General features: G+C 47.5%; 2 protein-coding genes across 2 annotated transcripts in view; one reads left to right on the forward strand and one right to left on the reverse strand.

Annotated features, from left to right (window-relative positions):
* The first annotated feature begins 404 nt into the window (after positions 1 to 404).
* On the forward strand, positions 405 to 13,904 carry ndufs1 (NADH:ubiquinone oxidoreductase core subunit S1). Its single transcript, XM_084439444.1, has 19 exons — positions 405 to 498; positions 976 to 1,034; positions 1,431 to 1,522; positions 1,661 to 1,768; positions 2,737 to 2,813; positions 2,927 to 3,008; positions 3,717 to 3,847; positions 4,772 to 4,957; positions 5,527 to 5,661; positions 6,302 to 6,416; positions 7,424 to 7,569; positions 8,611 to 8,739; positions 9,247 to 9,376; positions 9,697 to 9,857; positions 10,659 to 10,813; positions 11,890 to 12,065; positions 12,732 to 12,866; positions 13,407 to 13,479; positions 13,595 to 13,904. Exons 2-19 carry the CDS (start codon positions 980 to 982, stop codon positions 13,684 to 13,686), a joined length of 2,178 nt encoding a protein of 725 aa, XP_084295570.1. The 5' UTR covers positions 405 to 498; positions 976 to 979; the 3' UTR covers positions 13,687 to 13,904.
* A 1,117-nt stretch (positions 13,905 to 15,021) lies between these two features.
* Positions 15,022 to 18,053, reverse strand: part of arl6ip6 (ADP-ribosylation factor-like 6 interacting protein 6) — a 3,578-nt gene continuing 546 nt past the window's right edge. Inside the window, exons 2-4 of the mRNA XM_084440451.1 lie at positions 17,445 to 17,498; positions 17,204 to 17,336; positions 15,022 to 16,690 (exon numbers count right to left, since the gene is read on the reverse strand). Coding sequence (XP_084296577.1) covers positions 16,597 to 16,690; positions 17,204 to 17,336; positions 17,445 to 17,498 — 281 coding nt within the window. The 3' untranslated portion in view covers positions 15,022 to 16,596. The remainder of the gene's footprint in view (positions 16,691 to 17,203; positions 17,337 to 17,444; positions 17,499 to 18,053) is intronic.

Genomic DNA, 18,053 nt, shown 5'->3' on the forward strand with positions numbered 1-18,053 from the left:
CCCAGGTTTGGGTCAAGAACATTTTCATAGACGTGCAAACCCTTGAAAAGGCAAGTTGTTGATTCAAATCCCACGAAAGGGGGTTGTGTTAAAAACTCTGGCAACCCATGGCCATTTAACCCCCGCCTTGTCGTTTAGCGATATGTATTTTCCATGATTTTTTAATTTTATTTTATGTGCGTTGTTTTTCAGCTTCAATTTAAAGACAGAAATGTTGTTGAACTAATTAAATATGGAAAAAAACAGTGAACACTGCTACAAAATCTCCCCTGTACAGCTTTTTGACATCATTTTGACTTCGTGTTGATTCGGTCATTTCCGTGTTGATTCGGTCATTTCCGTTGTTGTGAGCCGAAGCTCCGGAATAACATGTCGTGTTGATTCGGTCATTTCCGTTGTTGTGAGCCGAGTCTCCCGAATACGCCATAGTTAGCATTAGCCAGCAGAGTACGTACAAATTCGTCGCTGTTGTGGTCAAGAAGGCCAAATAGCGACAAGGTAAGGACATCAGAGACGTATTGTTTAGTCTTACTGTATCACAGATAATGTATTTTCTGCATGGCAAACAAATCTTAATGTCGTGCATGGGAATTTAACCCGTTCAGTCTGTTACAGCAGTGTGATACTCCGTGCCCTTGACGAGCAACGTTAGCTTCAGCTAGGCTAGCCAGTTAGCCTAGCCTTGTACTATTCTAACGAATCTCAGTGGACTTGGTTGATAGAAGGACAACCGATATATATTACAGACAAGAGCTGGATAGCTTTTAATAACCTTTCTCATAGCCTCGTTATTGACAACACAGTTGTTACAACAGATGTTGTAGCTAACTTAAGCTGCTTCTCCTGAGTTTAGCACACGCCGCTTCCGTCCCATCTAGCAAGCAAGCATATTGCTTTTGTATGTATGTCATACTAGTGTACTAACCAGATTATGTTCTCGTTTACAACTCATGCTTTGTTTCTCTCTCCCTCCAGCGTCATGTTGCGTTTGCTAGCCGCTGCAGCCAAGGGCAGCTTGGCCCCCTCAAATCACGGTAACGTGGGTCACTATATTATGATGTCTGTATTGCCCTTTCTGACTGTCTGTGTGTGCTTGTCTCATTGCTGTTGAGAGTGTTCAGTGACTGCGTAGTGAGATGACCCTGGCGTCCTCTCCCTGACCTCACTGGATATCTGCCAGTTTTAGTTAGAGTTGAGGTAAACAACTTCGCGTGGGTTTCCCATTCCAGCAGTGCTTTATGTGTGCAAACTAAGTGGTTTGTCATCAATGCTGATACTTTTGTTGAGTTTTGGACTTGTGTTAATACGTGTGTGTGTGTGTGTGTGTGTGTGTGTGTGTGTGTGTGTGTGTGTGTGTGTGTGTGTGTGTGTGTGTGTGTGTGTGTGTGTGTGTGTGTGTGTGTGTGTGTGTGTGTGTGGGGGGGGGGCAGTGCGTATCTCAGTCCGGGAGGCCAGTAACATGGTTGAGCTGTTTGTTGATGGGAAGCCAATCGCGGTGGAGCCTGGAACCACGGTGCTTCAGGTGACAAATCACATCCCTATCACGGGTCATGCTGAGTGAATCCCTGTAAATGAGCCATATTCTCCCACCATGCATTCTGTCATGTTTTCAAACCTGGTTACTGATGGTGTGTGTGTGTGTGTGTTTGTGTGTTTGCAGGCATGTGAAAGTGTGGGGATCCAGATTCCACGGTTCTGTTACCACGAGCGTTTGTCTGTGGCAGGGAACTGCAGGATGTGTCTGGTTGAGATCGAGAAAGCCCCGAAGGTAACAGGATCACAACATAGATCCACTATGGATAGGAATAGTATTAGAAAAGCGGTCATTGTCCCCATTCCAATGACTAATGTAAGGACATCTCACATGATCAGAGGCTACTAGCGTATCATAATACATTCAGCCAACCTGCCTGTCTAGTTTTAAGAAGCTATGTTTGTTAACTTGGATGCAGTTACGTTGCTGTTATGGGATGTCATCTCAAAACTAGCAATGATTAGCCCATATGCTAACGCCAGCTGTGTCACACCAAGCTGCTCAGGCAGGAACGATGACTGTGAAGAGTTGTGCTTCGTATAACTTTCTAATAGTTTTGGGGCAGTGACAGTAGGATCTTGATAATTAGTTGAGGCAACTGTAAAAAAAAATATTGGCAAAATAAACCTGTAAAGGACTCCCTAGTCCTAAATATTTAAACTTGCTTCCCCTGCTTCGTTGACACAAAGGGTGATACATTGTTGATCGGGGACAACGTTTACTGTGCACTTGTTTTATCATGGAGTTGTATTCTGCCACAGCCAGTAGCATCTATGTTCCGAGATACAGAGAGACTTTTTCATGGACACTCTTCTCTGACTTGTTTAGTAGTCTGTAACTCGGCTAAACCAATCAATCAATCAACCAACCAATCAACCAATCAATCAACCAATCAATCAATCAATCAACCAATCAACCAATCAATCAATCAATCAATCAAATCCTTTATTTAACTAGATCATTGAGATTAAATTCTCTTTTTCAAGAGCGATCTGGCCAAGAAGGCAGCAGAAACAAACTTACAGCAATAAAAGAAACATAACAACAGACAATACAGAGCGACATACTTTCACAGCAAGAATCAGTTGTAGGGCAAGTTATCAAACACAGTTACACTGACCAAGAGACCATTAACTACTGCAGCATGTCAAAAGCAATAAGCGACCTCTTAAACCTGCGAGTGCTTGTCGTCTTTCTTGCAGCCGGTGGCCGCATGTGCCATGCCGGTCATGAAGGGCTGGAACATCCTCACCAACTCCGAGAAGACCCGCAAAGCCAGGTACCCTGCCTCGGTTCACCTGGGTCCACAACAGCTACAAAAGCCCCCCCCCCCGCCCAAAATATCTTGGATGTCATCACAGCTGTTTAGTTAGTGTGCGTTTGTGTCCACAGAGAGGGAGTGATGGAGTTCCTGCTGGCCAACCACCCCTTGGACTGTCCCATCTGTGACCAGGGAGGGGAGTGTGACCTACAGGTTGGCACGTTCGCTCACACAAACACACACGCGCACACACACACACACACACACCGGGTGCGTTAAGTAGCTGAGCGCTCAGTGAGCGAATGCTCACTCTGAGCGGTTTTTAAAACCGCTTAACGATCTGCTCTAACCGAGCGCTGAGTTGCTAGGAGACGAGAACTTTTCACCTGTTGTCAATCATGTGTGATTAGCGAGTAGCGTCGCAACGATTCCCAAGCCAAAACACGCCCCTCAGGTGATGATGATGATGATGACGTGGTGTTCGGCTCAAACAGATCATAGTTCAAAACTGCTCACTTGTGCTCTGAGCAGATCAGTCTGAGCGTAACTGAGCAACCCGTTAAGTGAATTCTGATCACTGATCGCTCACTGAGCGCTCAGCTACTTAACGCCCACTGTCTCCAACCACGGGGCGGCTGTAGCTCAGTTGGTAGAGCGGGTTGTTCAATGATCGAAGGGTCAGCGGTTCGAATCCCAGCTCCGACTGTTCACATGTCGAAGTGTCCTTGAGCAAGACACCTAACCCCAAATTGCTCCCAATGAGCAGGTTAGCACCTTGCATGGCAGCTGCCGCCATTGGTGTGTGAATGTGTGTGTGAATGGGTGAATGAGAGGCCATTGTAAAGCGCTTTGAGTGCCGCTAAGGTGGAAAAGTGCTATATAAGTGCGGTCCATTTACCATTTACCATTTATGTGTCTCAGGACCAGTCCATGCAGTTCGGTTCTGACCGGAGCCGTTTCTCGGAGAACAAGAGGGCGGTGGAGGACAAGAACATCGGGCCGCTCATCAAGACCATCATGACCCGCTGCATCCAGTGCACCCGCTGCATCCGGTGAGCCTCGCTCTGTGTCCCGCTCCGCCCCGCCCCGCCCTCCCAGGAGTGTGTGAGTGTGTGTGAGAGTGTGTGAGAGTGTGTGAGAGTGTGTGAGAGTGTGTGAGAGTGTGTGTGAGTGTGTGTGAGTGTGTGTGAGTGTGTGTGAGTGTGAGAGTGTGTGTGAGTGAGAGAGTGTGTGAGAGTGTGTGAGAGTTTTTGAGAGTGTGTGAGAGTGTGTGTGAGTGTGTGTGAGTGTGTGTGAGTGTGTGTGAGTGTGTGTGAGTGTGTGAGTGTGTGTGAGTGAGAGAGTGTGTGAGAGAGTGTGTGAGAGAGTGTGTGTGAGAGTGTGTGTGAGAGTGTGTGTGAGAGTGTGTGTGAGAGTGTGTGTGAGAGTGTGTGAGAGAGTGAGAGAGTGTGTGTGTGTGTGTGTGTGTGTGTGTGTGTGTGTGTGTGTGTGTGTGTGTGTGTGTGTGTAAAACAACCCTTGTGGGGCCCAGATGTCCCCACAATGATAGTGAAACCAGAAAAAACATTTGTGGGGCCATTTTGATGGGCCCGATAAGGTTAGGATTTATTTCAGGGTCAAAGGTTAGTGTTTAGGGCTTGGGTTACAATTATGGTTATTTATTATGTTTAGGGTTAGGTTTAGGGTTCAATTTGATTTAGGGGTTTTATGGGGTTATAAGGTTAGAGTTAGGGGTCAAAGGTTATGTTTAGGGTTAGGTTTACATTGTATGGCTACGATTAGGTTTAGGGACCCCACAAGGATATAAATGCACAATTGTGTGGACACACACACGCACACACGCTCCTGTGTGTGTGTGTGCACTTCTCTACGGCTCCATCTTTGCCGTCACGAACGTGCGTTTCTCCCCGGCCGCCGCACACCCCTGGTCTACAGGACGTGGCTCTGACCGGTTGTCTCGTCCGTCTCTGAACCAGCTTCGCCAGCGAGATCGCCGGCGTGGAGGACCTGGGTACCACGGGCAGAGGGAACGGCATGCAGGTGGGAACGTACGTGGAGAAGATGTTCATGTCGGAGATGTCGGGGAACGTCATCGACATCTGCCCCGTCGGAGCCCTTACCTCCAAACCATACGCTTTCACCTCCCGACCCTGGGAAACCAGGTAGTGTGTGTGAGAGTGAGAGTGAGAGTGAGAGTGAGAGTGAGAGTGAGAGTGTGAGAGCGCGTCTTGTCTTTGTGTCTGAATATGTTGTTATTCGTATGTTTGTTAGGAGGTGGTCTATTGACATGCTGAACACTGGTATAATTGCACACACTGCCTAACTTGAGGCGCACAGTGCTTAAAGCCCAAATATGCTGGATACTATCACAGCTGCGTTCTGTGTGTGCGTGTGTGTGTGTGTGTGTGTGTGTCTTGTCTTTGTGTCTGAATATGTTGTTATTCGTAGGTTTGTTAGGAGGTAGTCTATTGACATGCTCACGCGCACACTACTTAAAGCCCAAATATGTTGGATATTCTCAGCTGCGTTCTGTGTGTGTGTGTGTGTGTGTGTGTGCGTGTGTGTGCGTGTGTGTGTGTGTGCGCGCGCGTGTGCGTGTGTGTGCCCTGTCATGCCCTGTCCTGTTCTTGCACTTTTTGTAGTTTTGTTGTAAGCACCACGGTGTCGGAAAAAAAATCCTATGTATGTAAAAGTACAATAGCAATAAACATATTGTGATTTGCGTCCGTAGGAAGACGGAGTCCATCGACGTGTTGGACGCGGTGGGCAGTAACATCGTGGTGAGCACGCGCGGGGGGGAGGTGATGAGGGTCCTGCCTCGCCTGAACGAAGACGTTAATGAGGAGTGGATCTCAGACAAGACCAGGTGAGGCCCAGCCTACCTCAAGTCTGACTGGAGCAAATACTATTTGCAAATACCTGGGGTGGGCTTGATGGGGCTAGCATAGTCTCAGCGCCAGACCCGTGAGAGTTCTTTCGCTGATGCGCTATGGAAGCTACGCTAACTACGCTACTGCATGCTGCAGATCTCTCTATGGGTCTGGGACACTTCATGCAAAAATCTGGTGCTCAAATCCTGGCAATTCATTGGTTTTGAAGGAATCCCTGCAACACCAATCAGTAACGACTTCCGCGATCAGGCGTTCCCACCCATAGATAAGCCCCGCCCCTCTAACCTGGGCTAGCGTCTCTCATTTGCTGCTACGACCTGTCACTCTTTCAATTCTGACCCGTCGATACGCCCTCAGAACACCAGCTTGGGCGGTGAAGTGGCTCAGACTCTATTATGTAGGATGAGGAGCGCAGAGATTCAACGTGATGTTTGAGTCTGGAGAGAGACAAGGACTGGCTTACTGGCTTACCCTTCTCTATTAAATCAACGAAACAGTCTCCAAACTGAAAATAAATCTAACCTCCAAATACTGATATTATTTGATAAGTGTACGTATTGTATATGACTGGTTGTGTGAGCTTACGTGTCATAATGTGTGCGTCTGTGCGTGTAGGTTTGCGTACGACGGTCTGAAGAGGCAGAGACTGACCCAGCCCATGGTGAAGAACGAGTCTGGTCAGCTGGTCGCCACCTCCTGGGAAGATGGTCTATCCCGAGTAGCCGGAGCAGTAAGTGTCACACTCACACCGTGTCCTAACTGCTTGCGACGCGAGCAACAGAACGCCACATCGCATGCTTGCTGTCCTAACTGAAACCGTTAAAATTCCCTGTTCTGTTACGTCATTTGTCTATATTCCCAACTGAAGACAGTTAAAGAACGAACGCCTGTCAACGCGAGCGACAGGAGGAAAATAGGAACAGGGCGAGCGTCAAAAGGGCAGTAAAAACGTCGCGCCGCTTCGCGCTGCGTCGCTCGCGTCCAGTTTGGACATAACAACAGAAAACAAAGCAATGGAACGCATTTTGTCGCTGACGCTCGCTCGCGTCGCGTGTAGTTAGGACACGGTGTTGGGGACGGGTATCGCAAGGATTCTATCCATACCGATACTGCTTATCTGTGGCTGCTTAGGGGGCGGCTGTAGCTCAGTTGGTAGAGCGGGTCGTTCACTGATCGAAGGGTCGGCGGTTCGAATCCCAGCTCCGACTGTCCACATGTCGAAGTGTCCTTGAGCAAGACACCTAACCCCAAATTGCTCCCAATGAGCAGGTTAGCACCTTGCATGGCAGCTACCTCCATTAGTGTGTGAATGTGTGTGTGAATGGGTGAATGAGAGGCCATTGTAAAGCGCTTTGAGTGCCGCTAAGGTGGAAAAGTGGTATATAAGTGCGGTCCATTTACCATTTATCGATACCGATACTTATCAATACTCTTATCGATACTTTTATCGATACTGCTCTACCACTGTGGGACTCAGACACGTCCTGGGTTGATGTTTCTGTCTCAGTTGGCCTTCATTTACATAGTGGACTGTCACTGTAATATAGTGCTCCTGTGTGCTACTTTTTTTCCTGCATGCTTATCACTCCTAATGCCCTCCTCTCTCTTTGTGTGTGTGTGTGTGTGTGTGTGTGTGTGTGTGTGTGTGCGTGTGTGTGTGCGCGCTTGCGTGTGTGCGTGCGCGTGTGTGCGTGCGTGCGTGTGTGTGTGTTTGCGTGCGCGTGTGTGTGTGCGTAGCTGCAGGCGGCCCAGGGCGGTGAGGTGGCAGCCATCGCGGGAGGCATGGTGGACGCGGAGGCCCTGGTGGCTCTGAAGGACCTCCTGAACAGGCTGAACAGTGACAACCTCTGCACCGAGGAGGTGTTCCCCTCGGCGGGGGCAGGGTGAGGGGGGGTCACCGGGGGGGGGTCACCAGGGGCGGGGCGGGGCTAGGGAGGATAGCTGGGTCAAGATAAAGATAAAAAATAAACTAATTATTGAAAAGAATAAGACAGACCTCAGAGATGCCACTACAATTTTTTTTACCATCGGGTTGGGGGGGGGGGGGGGGGGGCGGTTGCACTTTGCCAAGCCATGTTTGAATATTATGGCTTTGTGGTCAGGTTGTGTTATGGTTGTGTTATGGTTGTGACATGGTTATGTTATGGTTGTGACATGGTTATGTTGTGACATGGTTGTGTTATGGTTGTGACATGGTTATGTTATGGTTGTGACATGGTTGTGACATGGTGGTGTTATGGTTGTGACATGGTTGAGACATGGTTGTGACATTGTTGTAACATGGTTGTGTTATGGTGGTGACATGGTTGTGTTATGGTGGTGACATGGTTGTGACATGGTTGAGACATGGTTGTGACATTGTTGTAACATGGTTGTGTTATGGTGGTGACATGGTTGTGTTATGGTGGTGACATGGTTGTGTTATGGTTGTGACATGGTTGTGACATGGTTGTGTTATGGTTGTGTTATGGTGGTGACATGGTTGTGTTATGGTGGTGACATGGTGGTGACATGGTTGTGTTATGGTTGTGACATGGTTGTGTTATGGTGGTGACATGGTTGTGACATGGTTGTGTTATGGTGGTGACATGGTTGTGTTATGGTTGTGACATGGTTGTGTTATGGTTGTGACATGGTTGTGTTATGGTTGTAACATGGTTGTGTTATGGTTGTGACATGGTTGTGTTATGGTTGTAACATAGTTGTGGCATGGTTGTGTTATGGTTGTAACATGGTTGTGTTATGGTTGTAACATGGTTGTGGCATGGTTGTGTTATGGTGGTGACATGGTTGTGTTATGGTGGTGACATGGTTGTGTTATGGTGGTGACATGGTTGTGTTATGGTGGTGACATGGTTGTGTTATGGTTGTGACATGGTTGTGTTATGGTTGTAACATGGTTGTTATGGTTGTGTTCCCTGCAGCTCAGACCTGCGCTCCAACTACCTGCTGAACTCTCGTATCAGCGGCATCGAGGAGTCGGACCTGCTGCTGCTCATCGGGACCAACCCGCGCTACGAAGCCCCGCTGTTCAACGCACGCATCCGCAAGAGGTACACACCCCCACACACACACACACACACACACACACACACACACACACGCCTGGATGCCCTTCTCCTAAATTCATCTGGCCAATTTGCTGTATAACATTTAAACAGACTGATTATATGCAGGTACATGTATACCTTGTACATATATATTGTGTACTCATATACAGTACTTGTATAGTTATATATATTTATACAGACTGAGTGTATGTAGGTACATATACAGTATATATCGTATTCTATTCTATACTGCACAGTTACTGTACCTATAGATGCTCTTAATCCCTCATATCCCTTTTTATGATATCCTCCTTATCTAGTGTCTTGTTTGTTACTCTATCTAGCGTTTCTCTCTTAACAAGCTTTCTGTATTTTATTCAATGCTGAAATGCCTGATTCCCCCTGGGGGGGGGTCAATAAAGTCCCATTTTATCTTCAAAGTGCACTCATAATCTCAGCGTTGCACCACACCCTTAGTAACCTACCCCCCCCCCCCCCCCCCCCCCTCAGCTGGCTCCATAACGAGCTGCGCGTGGCGCTGGTGGGGAGCGCCGTGGACCTGAGCTTCACCTACGACCACCTGGGGGAGTCCGCTCAGGTGCTGCAGGACCTCGCCAGCGGCACGCACCCCTTCTGCCAGGTAACCAGCGCACACACACACACACACACACGTGTCATTTTGGGGGCGGGGTTGGGTGGGGGGGAGGAGTATCGCTCATGGTAGCGAGTTGTCTTCGTAGCGGGTTGTCTGCTTTGTGCCGAGTTGTCATTTCTAATACACAGTCTACTCTCCGCAATCTTAATGTACCTACTCCCCCTCTGCCCCCCCCCCTCTCTCTCCTCTCCGCCCCCCCCCTCTCTCTCCTCCTCTCCACTCCCCCCCCCCTCTCTCTCCTCCTCTCCCCTCCGCCCCCCCCTCTCTCTCCTCCCCCACCCCTCTCTCCCCCCCCCCGACCGTAGGTCCTAGCCGAGGCCAAGCGGCCGGTGGTGGTGGTGGGCAGCTCGGCGCTGCAGAGGGAGGACGGGGCGGCCATCTTGGCCGCCGTGTCCACCATCGCCCAGAGCGCCAGGGCCAGCAGCGGCGTGGACGAGGGCTGGAAGGTCCTGAACGTGCTGCACAGGTCAGCAGCTCCCGCCCACTTCCACAGTCACCGCCATTTTGTAATTTGTCGTTTATTCCGCTACTGATCAGGGGACAGTGCCTGTTAAATCAGCCACGAAGGTGAACGGTCCAGCGTTTTTCAACTGCTGTCCCTGCGACCAGATGTCATAAGCCATTCACTAAGAAGAATAAAAACATTGTGTAGCTGGGGCGCCCCGGTAGCTCACCGGGTAAGGCGCGCACCATATGAAGGCTAGTCCTTCGCGCGGCGGACACGAGTTCGATTCCCGGCTCGGGTCCTGTGCCGCATGTCCCTCTCTCTCTCCCACATTTCCTGTCTCTCTACACTGTCCTATAACATAAAAAAGCTGAAAAGCCCTAAAAAATATCTTTAAAAAAAACAAAAAAACATTGTGTAGCAGTTGGAACAATAATGATATACAATAGCATGACCTCACATTTACCGGCATCCTAATTTAGCCTTCACTACATGGCGTGGCGTCCTCATGTGCATTCAGACCCGAAATCATGATTACATTTAATTTCATTTTGTGTTATTAATTGAGTAACCCAATCTTACTCAAGTAAATTCTTATCGGCAATTAATCGATAGTCGATTAACTGTTAACATCCCTAACACCATGTAACTCTCCAAAAGATCTGTTGAAGTCTCCAGCTTTGTCCACTGTTTTCTGAGGCAAGAGCGGCCATTTATACCGCTGAACAAAGTACAAACATGCTTTTCTCAAACTGCTATTTTGAACCTGGCTGCCATGAGCTAGGGCTTCCCTGATTGGTCCGTGTATGTGTCTGTCTGCAGAGTGGCCAGTCAGGTGGCAGCTCTGGACCTGGGCTACAAAGCAGGGGTGGAGGGCATCCGCAAAGCCCCGCCCAAGGTTCTGTTCCTGCTGGGAGCCGATGGAGGCTGCATCACCAGACAAGACCTGCCCAATGACAGCATGATCATCTACCAGGGTAGGAACCAACATGATCATCTACCAGGGTAGGAACCAACATGATCATCTACCAGGGTAGGAACCAACATGATCATCTACCAGGGTAGGAACCAACATGATCATCTACCAGGGTAGGAACCAACATGATCATCTACCAGGGTAGGAACCAACATGATCATCTACCAGGGTAGGAACCAACATGATCATCTACCAGGGTAGGAACCAACATGATCATCTACCAGGGTAGGAACCAACATGGGGCAGATCATCTACCAGGGTAGGAACCAACATGGGGCAGATCATCTACCAGGGTAGGAACCAACATCATCATCTACCAGGGTAGGAACCAACATGATCATCTACCAGGGTAGGAACCAACTTGATCATCTACCAGGGTAGGAACCAACATGATCATCTACCAGGGTAGGAACCAACATGATCATCTACCAGGGTAGGAACCAACATCATCATCTACCAGGGTAGGAACCAACATCATCATCTACCAGGGTAGGAACCAATATGATCATCTACCAGGGTAGGAACCAACATGATCATCTACCAGGGTAGGAACCAACATGGGGCAGATGCTCATTTGCTCACACAGGAGCTCAGGAGAGGAATGGGCTGCCCTTTGACCATCAGAGCTTGAACCCTCATCTTTTCAAGGTGAACGTTAGGAAATGGCTCCTTGCTAAAGTCTGAGAGTAAAACTCAGGAGACTGGCAGTGGAGGGAGGGTTTGGAAGATGGTACATGTTGTATATCCTATTATCAATGTTGCATTTTTGTTGATACAGAGCTACACTATATTGTAGGTAATGTTATTAATGTCTATGTACTGTATAGTGTCATGTGTCGAGACCAAGGACCATAACGGAAATGTATTTTCTTTTTTTGTGCCATCCTAGACATTTTTATGATGTATGATCTGATCCTAGGCACTGATCCATGTATTATAACTACTGTCTAATAATCTAAAAGCTAAACTAAAAGGAACACACACTCTCACACACACACACACACATTTATCCATGTACACACGGTCGTTATACACCGAGCACCCAAACGTGTTGCCCGTGCCGCGTGCTGTGCCCAGGTCACCATGGCGACGTGGGAGCGACCATGGCTGATGTCATCCTGCCGGGCGCGGCGTACACGGAGAAGGCGGGGACCTACGTGAACACGGAGGGGCGGAGCCAGCAGACCAGGGTGGCTGTCACGGCGCCCGGCATGGCGAGGGAGGACTGGAAGATCCTCAGAGCCGTCTCTGAGGTGGGGGCTCGCATGCACACGCACTCACACACACACTCACACACACACGCACTCACACACGCACTCACGCACACACACACACTCACTCACACACACACTTAAACACACACTCCATCATTCTTACTCTTACATGCACACACACACACTCTCTCAAATCCATCATTCATACTCTTACACACACACACAAACACAAACAAACTCTCTCTCTCTCAAATCCATCATTCATACTCTTACACACACACACACACACACACACACTCACACAAACAAACTCTCTCTCAAATTCATCATTCATACTCTTACACACACACACACATATATACATGCATCATGCACACACTGATGTGTACCATGACTACTGTATGTAGTGTGCGTGTGTGTGTGAGCATGTAAGAGTATGAATGATGTGTGTGTGTGTGTGTGTGTGTGTCTGCGTGCGTTTGAGAGTGTGTAATGATAAGTGTGTGTTTCCAGCTGGGTGCGTGCATGTGTGTGTGTGTGTGCGTGCGTTTGAGAGCGTGTAATGATAAGTGTGTGTGTGTGTGTGCGTGCGTTTGAGAGCGTGTAATGATAAGTGTGTGTGTGTGTGTGCGTGCGTTTGAGAGCGTGTAATGATGTGTGTGTGCGCGTGTTTGAGAGCGTGTAATGATGTGTGTGTGTTTCCAGCTGGCTGGCGTGACGCTGCCCTACGACTCCCTGGCCGAGGTGAGGGGCCGTCTGGCCGAGGTCTCCCCCAACCTGGTCCGCTACGACGACGTGGAGGAGGCCAACTACTTCAGACAGGCCAACGAGCTCGCCAAGGTCACCGCCTCGCCCTTTAACCCTGACCCAGCCCTGGAATCACGGCTCACAAACGCCTGATCGGATTCCACCGTAAAAGTCGACCATCTTGTTTTGATAGCTGCCAACATACTGTTGACACACAGCGGGTAGAATTGTCACTTTTTACTGTTTATTTATTGTTCTCTCTCTCTCTCCCTCCCTCTCCCCCTCCCTCCCTCTCCCTCCCTCCCTCCCTCTCTCTCCCTCCCTCCCTCCCTCTCCCTCCCTCCCTCTCCCCCTCCCTCTCCCTCCCTCCCTCTCCCCCTCCCTCTCCCTCCCTCCCTCTCCCCCTCCCTCTCCCTCCCTCCCTCTCCCCCTCCCTCTCTCTCCCTCCCTCTCTCTCCCTCCCTCTCTCTCTCTCTCTCTCTCTCCCTCCCTCTCTCTCTCTCTCTCTCTCTCTCTCTCTCTTTCTCTCTCTCTCTCCCTCCCCCTCTCTCCCTCTCTCTCTCTCTCTCTTTCTCTCTCTCTCTCCCTCCCCCTCTCTCCCTCTCTCTCTCTCTCTCTCCCTCCCTCTCTCAGGCGGTGAATCAGACCGTCCTATCAGATCCTCTTGTTCCTCCTCAGCTCACAGCTAAAGACTTCTACATGACAGGTGTGTGCGTGCGCGCGTGCGTGACTGCGTTTGTTGGTCGTGTGTGGTTACCTGTATGTTATTGTATCGTTCGTGTGTGTGTTTGTTTGTAACCCCCCTGATTTTCTCTCCTCAGACCCCATCAGCAGAGCGTCTCAGACCATGGCCAAGTGTGTGAAAGCCATCACGGAGGGAGCGGACGCCATCGACGAACCCTCCATTTGCTAAAAACGTGCACACGCACTCAATCGCTCGCGTGCACACACTCACGTGCGTTCTGACAGCACATAAACACCGAGTTGTAATTCTCCTTAGCACAGAGTTGTAATTCTCCTTTATTTAAGTTGTCCTTGCTGCTTGTTGTATACGATTTCATTTCCAACAGTTAGAGGAAGAGGGCTTTGTTGAAGAAAGCTGCAACTGTACTTATTATGAATAAATCTTTATCCTCTAAGCTGAGTCTTATTCACTGAGTATTATTAGTAATTTTATTACTAATAATAGAAAAGTAATTATACTGTACCCAGTGAGCAAAGTTCAACTGAGATACGGTATGTTAGGCGTTTGATGTGGGAGTTGAACTAACAACCCTTGGTTTGTCTGGAGCAGAGCTTCATAGGTGTGTGTTTGGTTTCAGGTGAAAGTGAACCACCATTGTTGACGTTTCTCAATACTGATATTCCATCAGAGTGTTGTGGATTCTCTAAAGCATGGGTTCCCAAACTCCATCAATGTGGGCCTCCCCTCTGAAAACAGTGACACACCATAAAGCCCATAACGTTACACAGCTAAGTTAGCTCGGTGGCACCTGCTGCTAGTTAACGTTATGACGTTTTCACACAATACATTCATGCCTGCGGGGGGAGGCTCTCTCTGCACTATCCACAAATTTAGTATACATCTCTCCCATTATTTATTTAGATTTTCTGACCTTTAAAATCACATTTCATTCATAAAAACCATAGACATTTCAAAAATAAAAAACATGTTTTTCCTTTTTTTTTTTTCCTTTTTTTTTACCATCCCTCCACGCCTCCCCTGAATTTCTTTGGGGCCCCCCAGGTGAGGCGCGCCTCAGTTTGGGAATGCCTGCTCTAAAGAATAAGAACTTCAGAAACACACCGGTGAACTTCGGCATGAGAAGAGAACTTAATAACAGTGCTCAGAGTGAAGTTCAGCACAGAGACCAGATTGTGTCTGAGAAGTGCGATGACAACTGTCAATGATGGCCTCATATACAGTATTTCACATGACGTTTGGAAAGCAAAGCGTGCAGGTTTCTTTGCTCAGATGAGAAACGCCCATCCACAAAAACAGGAAGAAGGTACCATATATGGGCAGACCCGCTTTAAGAAATGAAACTCATTAAAATGAAACATGGTGATGTTTGTGTGTCAGTGTCTCTCACTCCCCGATACTCAATGAAGTTATCTGCCCTGCACCCAGCTGTGTCCTTGAAGAAGGAACCGTCTAGAACAATACTTTTTCATCAGCCTGGGAACAGGGGGGAACTGAAATCCCACGGAACATCCCTTAGTACCGAAGTATTAAGTTATAACTGTTAATAGGAATAAAGAATAAAGTATTATTAAGTATAAAACGATGTCATGGACACAGTTCCCCTCACAAGGGGCAGTAGCTCTGTTCTGGTGAAGTCGAGCACGGAGAATGATGCACTGCGACCACATGGGGGCAGTGTGAGCTATGCTTCTTTATTGGGGAGGTTTGCCAGTGTCAGACGTTGAGGGTTTCAGTAACATTCAGTGATTCTGCAGGAATAGTAGTCAAATGATCATACAAACAAAAACGTCGCAAGCTGTGAGTTAGGCCAACACAATCTATAAACAATACTAATGATAATGATATTTTATAACTAATGATATTTTTATGGTTGATAACCTGAAACCTGGAGAACAGTAATATTAGTAATAACAGTAATATTAGTAATAATAGTATTTAAATTAAATCAGGGTTCGCAAAGATAATCACACCACCCCCCAAAAAATCAAAGCCAATAACTAATTTCTCATTGATTACAAACATAATCCAAATGAAAAACATTAAAAACAGAACACATTTCTCATGCCTTGCACGTGTTTTGCAAAACACTACATTCACCAATACTGAATAGAAAACTTGACAATTTTTTAAAAAAACATTCCGCAAAATTCAATCATGTAGAGATCCATGTGAAAATGTCAAACATTTCAAATCAATTCATCCATTTGTTTTTTAAAGTAGACTAATTCAGCAAAGTTACAGTACAATTCCATTGATACGTATAACTGTTTTGTGGTGCAGTGTAGAATACGATTCTATGTATGAGTATGAAATACAGTAACTACAGTGTAAAGTTTATCTAACAGCACGATTCAATGTTCTGAATACCTCATCAGATGTGTTGTGTCTGGTGTGATTGAATGTGAAGAAGAGATGTGCCCATCTTTCGTCGCAGGCTCAAAACTCATCTCTTCAAGAAGTACTACAACAATCCTCCCTCCTAAGCACTTATTGTATTGTATTGCACTGTACTTTAGATTGCTATTCTTGCACTTTGCCTTCAGCACTAGATTATGCTCTTAGTCACTTGTTTTAGAAAGAAGATGCACTTGTGAGTTCTGTTGAGTAGTAGAACATTGGCTTTTCCTACGTTAAATGCAATTATTGTTAGTCGCTTCGGATAAAAGCGTCTGCTAAATGACTGTGATGTAATGTAATGTGTACATGCATAGCTTCTCTTTTGGCCAGGGTGTTCACTATTTTGAGAAGGCAATTCTGTTTTGATGAATACATGTCGAGAAAAACCTTAATACTGTTTTATGTTGTATATTAAAATTAAACATTAAACACTGGCATATTTACCTTCGTGGCTGATAACCTTATATCTTTATAATACATTCACTCACTCACAGGTGTTCCTGCACCGTTTGAGCTCATCAAACACAAACAAGAATTATTCGTAGCTTGCTAATCGAGCAGATATACATTTCGTTGTGTCTAACAATCATATTCAGGTTAAAAGTGATGTTGCCCTCCTTAAGTTCTGAAGTGTTTGGAGGTCAGTGGTGATGGTGATCGTGTGCTATTGGAAGTTCAGTGTGCAGAAGCAGGGGGTTGTGGGTAAATAGGGGGTGAGGCTCAAGTGAGGCTCCAAATGACGGTGATTACGGCCGCTATGCCGTTCAGGACAGCAACGCTGTAGCCCATGTGGAAGGAGTGACCTGTCAAACGCCTACGAGACACACAAACACACACACACACACACACACACACCTTGAGAAGGAACAGGCTGAAACATCGCAGGACACTCAGCAAGAAGAGACAAAACCGAAGCCATAATAAACATGTAAGAGTGTACGTGTGTTTGTTGTTTCAACAACTTCTGCTATGTAGTCTACTGTTCAGGTAAAAGTGTGTGTGTGTGTGTCTGTGTGTGTGTGTGATTTACCTGAGGTGGGCAGGTGACAGGGGTATGTGTGTGTGTGTGTGATTTACCTGAGGTGGCCAGGTGACAGGGGTGTGTGTGTGTGTGTGTGATTTACCTGAGGTGGGCAGGTGACGGGTGTGTGTGTGTGTGTGTGTGTTTTACATGAGGTGGGCAGGTGACAGGGGTGTGTGTGTGTGTGTGTGTGTGTGTGTGTGTGTGTGTGTGTGTGTGTGTGTGTGTGTGTGATTTACCTGAGGTGGGCAGGTGACAGGGGTGTGTGTGTGTGTTTGTGTGTGTGTGTGTGTGTGTGTGATTTACCTGAGGTGGACAGGTGACAGGGGTGTCGGGGGAAACATCCCTGGCTCATACGAGTCAAAGTATGTGAGCGTCCAGGAAAAGCTACAGCAGGAGAGACCAGCCAATACTGACAACACCAGGACACTCCAGAACCCTGCGAGAGAGGGAGGGGGCGGGTTGGAGGACAGAGTCAGATGAGGTGGGTTGAGGGAGAGATGGGGTGACAGGTTTGTTCGCTTGCACTCCTCCAGTTAAGACTCACCCAGGAGACTGACTTCCGTCCCGTCCTCCTTCAACACTCTCTCGGCCCGCAGTTCTGAAACATAACCAGCAAACACGTCAGGGAGACGTTCAGATCATGTCTTAATAACGTCCGTCGGTCCTGAACCCCGTGTGTTCGTCTGCTGGACCCCTCAATATTCAAACGTCTGGCTTGGACCCCTCTAAGACGTCTGTGGACGTGCAGAACAGGTTCAATATCTGAACGTTAAAAAAAAACATTCATTCTGGCTCCTAATTGGATGTCTTTGGACGTCCGAAAAAGACAAGAAATGACGTCTAAAAGACGTATTTTAGACGTCTTTGCTCAGTGGGTAAGTTACACAGTGGGCACCGCAGTGCCATGCAGGATACAGACGGAAGTTAGGCTACTACTAGGCTATGTGATGTGTAAGGCAAGGCAAGGCAAGGCAAGTTTATTTATATAGCACATTTCAGCCACAGGGCAATTCAAGGTGCTTTACATGAGACATTAAAAGCATTAAAACAAAAAGCAAGACATTAAAGACATTTAAAACAAAAGGCAGGACAAATTAAAAGCATTAAAACAAAAAGCAAGTCATTATAGACATTTAAACAAAAAGCAGGACAA

This window comes from Borostomias antarcticus (assembly GCF_949987555.1).
Source record: "Borostomias antarcticus genome assembly, chromosome: 6".
Classification (NCBI taxonomy): domain Eukaryota; kingdom Metazoa; phylum Chordata; class Actinopteri; order Stomiiformes; family Stomiidae; genus Borostomias; species Borostomias antarcticus.

Coding starts and splice junctions, on each gene's coding strand:
- ndufs1 (XM_084439444.1), top strand. CDS start 980: ATGTTGCGTTTGCTAGCCGCTGCAGCCAAGGGCAGCTTGGCCCCCTCA. Junction 2,814..2,926: donor GAGAAGACCCGCAAAGCCAG/GTACCCTGCCTC, acceptor TTGTGTCCACAG/AGAGGGAGTGATGGAGTTCC. Junction 3,009..3,716: donor GAGGGGAGTGTGACCTACAG/GTTGGCACGTTC, acceptor TATGTGTCTCAG/GACCAGTCCATGCAGTTCGG.